Source organism: Chenopodium quinoa, unplaced genomic scaffold, assembly GCF_001683475.1.
Source record: "Chenopodium quinoa cultivar QQ74 unplaced genomic scaffold, ASM168347v1, whole genome shotgun sequence".
NCBI classification, from domain to species: domain Eukaryota; kingdom Viridiplantae; phylum Streptophyta; class Magnoliopsida; order Caryophyllales; family Amaranthaceae; genus Chenopodium; species Chenopodium quinoa.
In genome coordinates, this window is record NW_018745410.1 from 7,695,905 (window position 1) to 7,698,963 (window position 3,059).

General features: G+C 33.0%; 1 protein-coding gene across 1 annotated transcript; it reads left to right on the forward strand.

The window, feature by feature from the left end:
- Positions 1 to 1,732: 1,732 nt before the first annotated feature.
- LOC110713293 lies at positions 1,733 to 2,743 on the forward strand. Its single transcript, XM_021891752.1, has 2 exons — positions 1,733 to 2,129; positions 2,289 to 2,743. Exons 1-2 carry the CDS (start codon positions 1,733 to 1,735, stop codon positions 2,741 to 2,743), a joined length of 852 nt encoding a protein of 283 aa, XP_021747444.1.
- Positions 2,744 to 3,059: the final 316 nt, after the last annotated feature.

Genomic DNA, 3,059 nt, shown 5'->3' on the forward strand with positions numbered 1-3,059 from the left:
TTATTCCAGTTTATTTTGGTCTATAATATTTGTCCAATTATTGAATAATTGGATGGGGCTTGAAAATAGATTTCCAACGATATATTATAAGCCTAAATCCGAGTTATAACGAATAGGTTATGACCAAAATATTAAACTAAGCCCAAACTGAACCTAAGCCAACCTTACCTACGACCCAATGATCATGTGGAGGGTCCAAATTATTTAATCCCATTCCTAAACCAATTAGGATTAATTCTAGGCTTCTAAAAGTTTCTAAAACATTTTAATTAACTTTTTGAAAAGATAAGATTAAAGAGTTTGAAATTGAATAAGACTTTTCTTTTTGAAAATCCTAATTCTATCCGATTGAAAGACGTTCAAAAATAGTCAAATATGATTTTGTGCCTGATATTTTTTATTCAAATTTTGTATGGTTGGATATCCCATGAAATTATCATTCCAATGATGTATTATAATATCAATTCCGAGCTACTACGGAAAAGATATGAATAAAATGTCAAACTGTATCCAAAACTGACACAGTCTAACTATTTCGGCCATATCTTTTATTTTAAATTTTTTTTTAATCTGATTCTAATTGGGTTAGTAATTAGATCTCAAGAGCTTTCCAATGATATCTTATTATATTATTCCAATAACTGGATCAAAAGATATGATAAAAACAAAAACCGCAAAAATTGCAGTCTATCGAGTTTTATTCCGATTTAATTCAGATCTTATCTTGTTTTTTCGACCGTTCTTTTCTATAAATAGAGGTCATATCTCCCATTTTTCAATCATCAACAAGATTGATCATCAAATAATTCTCTTTTTCCCTCTTTAGCCTAAACACTAGCCTCCCCATTCTTTCACTATTCCTTCCTTTATGCACTCCAAGGAGTCCATATAATACCCAAAGTTCTAAACTTAAACCAGGGTGTGAAAGGTAAAATTGACTAAGTTTTTGGACTAAATCAACTCTACTTTTTATTTAATTTAATTGTTTCAATTTGATTTATATTTTAATTGAAGTTACTAACAGTTTATTCATGATGTAGCAATTTAAAGGAACGTGCGGAATGTGAGTAATTAATTAATTTAATTACTCTTATTTTATTTTAATATTTCTAGTATCATGATTATGGTTATTTTATATTTGATTTGACTAATGCTATTATTGTTAAATTGCTTCCAATATTAATGTTTATTCTATTGTTATTATGATCAATATATTTCATGTTTAAAGGGAATATGTAAATGAAAATAAAAATAATGTGCAAAGGTTTGATAACCAAAGGGGTCAATGGAATAGGAATTACAAAAAGAAAGGTAATTTTGACAACAATAACCAAGGTGGTGGTTATAGGAACCAAGTGAACCAAGGTTCTCAAGGTAACTAAAACAATCAAGGTTATAGTAGCACAAATAATAACCAAAATTATGGTAATCAAAACCAAGGTTATGGAAATCATAATCAAGGTAGTGGTAACCATAATCAAGGTTATGGTTAAAATCAAAATAGGGGTAATTGGAACAATCAAGGTAGAGACAATTTTCAAAATAATGCTCAAAGACTCAAGATGATAATTCTTATTCACAATCCTTTTCCTCTAGGACTAATTTGGAGGAAATCATTGAGAATCAAACAAAGTTGTTGAACACTTACATAGCTGTAAGTTACAAGAAATTCAATGAAATGATGACTCATAATAAGATGCTTGAAAACCAAATTTCTCAACTTGCCAATGCTATGAAAGACCATGTTAGTCCTTCTTCTTTACCTTCCCAAGGCTTAGATCCCAAGAGACCCGTGAATGCTATTGTTACAAGGAGTGGTAAGGTTCTTGAGGAGAGTTTGCCTAGAAAGAGTGAGACTAAGGAGGTCTCCAAGGAAGTTTTGGTAGAGGATGAGAGAGATGGTGCATCTTTGAGTGAGGTTGTGATTGAGACACCTAGAGAGGTGAGAGTAGAGAAAGAAATTTTGAAACCCAAGCTTCCTTATCCACAAAAATTCATGAGACATAAGTTGGAGGAACAATTTGGAAGATTTATTGACATGCTTAAGCAACTTCACCTTTCTCTACCATATACCGAAGTTGTCACCCAAATGCCCAACTATGCAAAATTCCTCAAAGACATTTTGAGTGGTAGGAGGAATTGTGATGTTGTGGAGACGGTTAATTTGACCGAGAATTGTATTGCAATTATAAAGAACAAGATGCCACCCATGTTGAAAGACCCTGGAAACTTCTCTATCCCTTGTGCCATTAACAAGATGCAAATTGATAATGCCTTATGTGACTTAGGAGCTAGTGTTAGCCTAATGCCATATTCGGTCTATCAAAGAGTTGAGTTATGGGAACTTTTGCCTTTTAAAATTACCTTGCAATTGGTCGATAGTTCAATTAAGATTCCTAAGGGGAAGGTGGAGGATGTTCCTTTGAGAGTAGGGAAGTTTGTGATTCTTGTGGATGTTGTGGTTCTTGAAATGGATGAACATGCTACCATTCCTATTATTCTTGTTAGACCTTTTCTTGATACCTCGGGTGTCATGATTGATGTTAAAAGTGCAAAAATTTCACTTAAGGTAGGAGATGAGGTCATTGAATTTGACTTGAATGAAAGCATGAAGTATTCATGTTCTTCTTTAGAATATTACATGTTGATTGATTCTATTGATCATGTTGTATCTTCTATGCATGAGCACTTGCTCACTTCAAATGATCCTCTTGAGAATGTCTTGTTGAATAAAAAAAGATAGGTGCTCCTATCAAGGAAATTGCAATGTATGAAGATTTGCTAAATGGAAGCATCGAGGAAGTGGATGAGCATATGTTCATGAATATCTCAAGCTAAGAGGCTTTACAAGCTACCATTTCAAAGGAAGGTAAAGGTGTACCAATGGTTTAGCTCAAACCTCTTCCATCACACCTAACCATCAAGGAGTCAAGATGGAGCGGTCCCAATTTGACCAAGAGTGTTTTTCCAAATGTTATTGTACAGGTCTCTATGATGGATTTTTCTTTTTCGTTTAAGGTCAATGACTATCGTCTCAAGAATTATTTCCACGGTGCTTT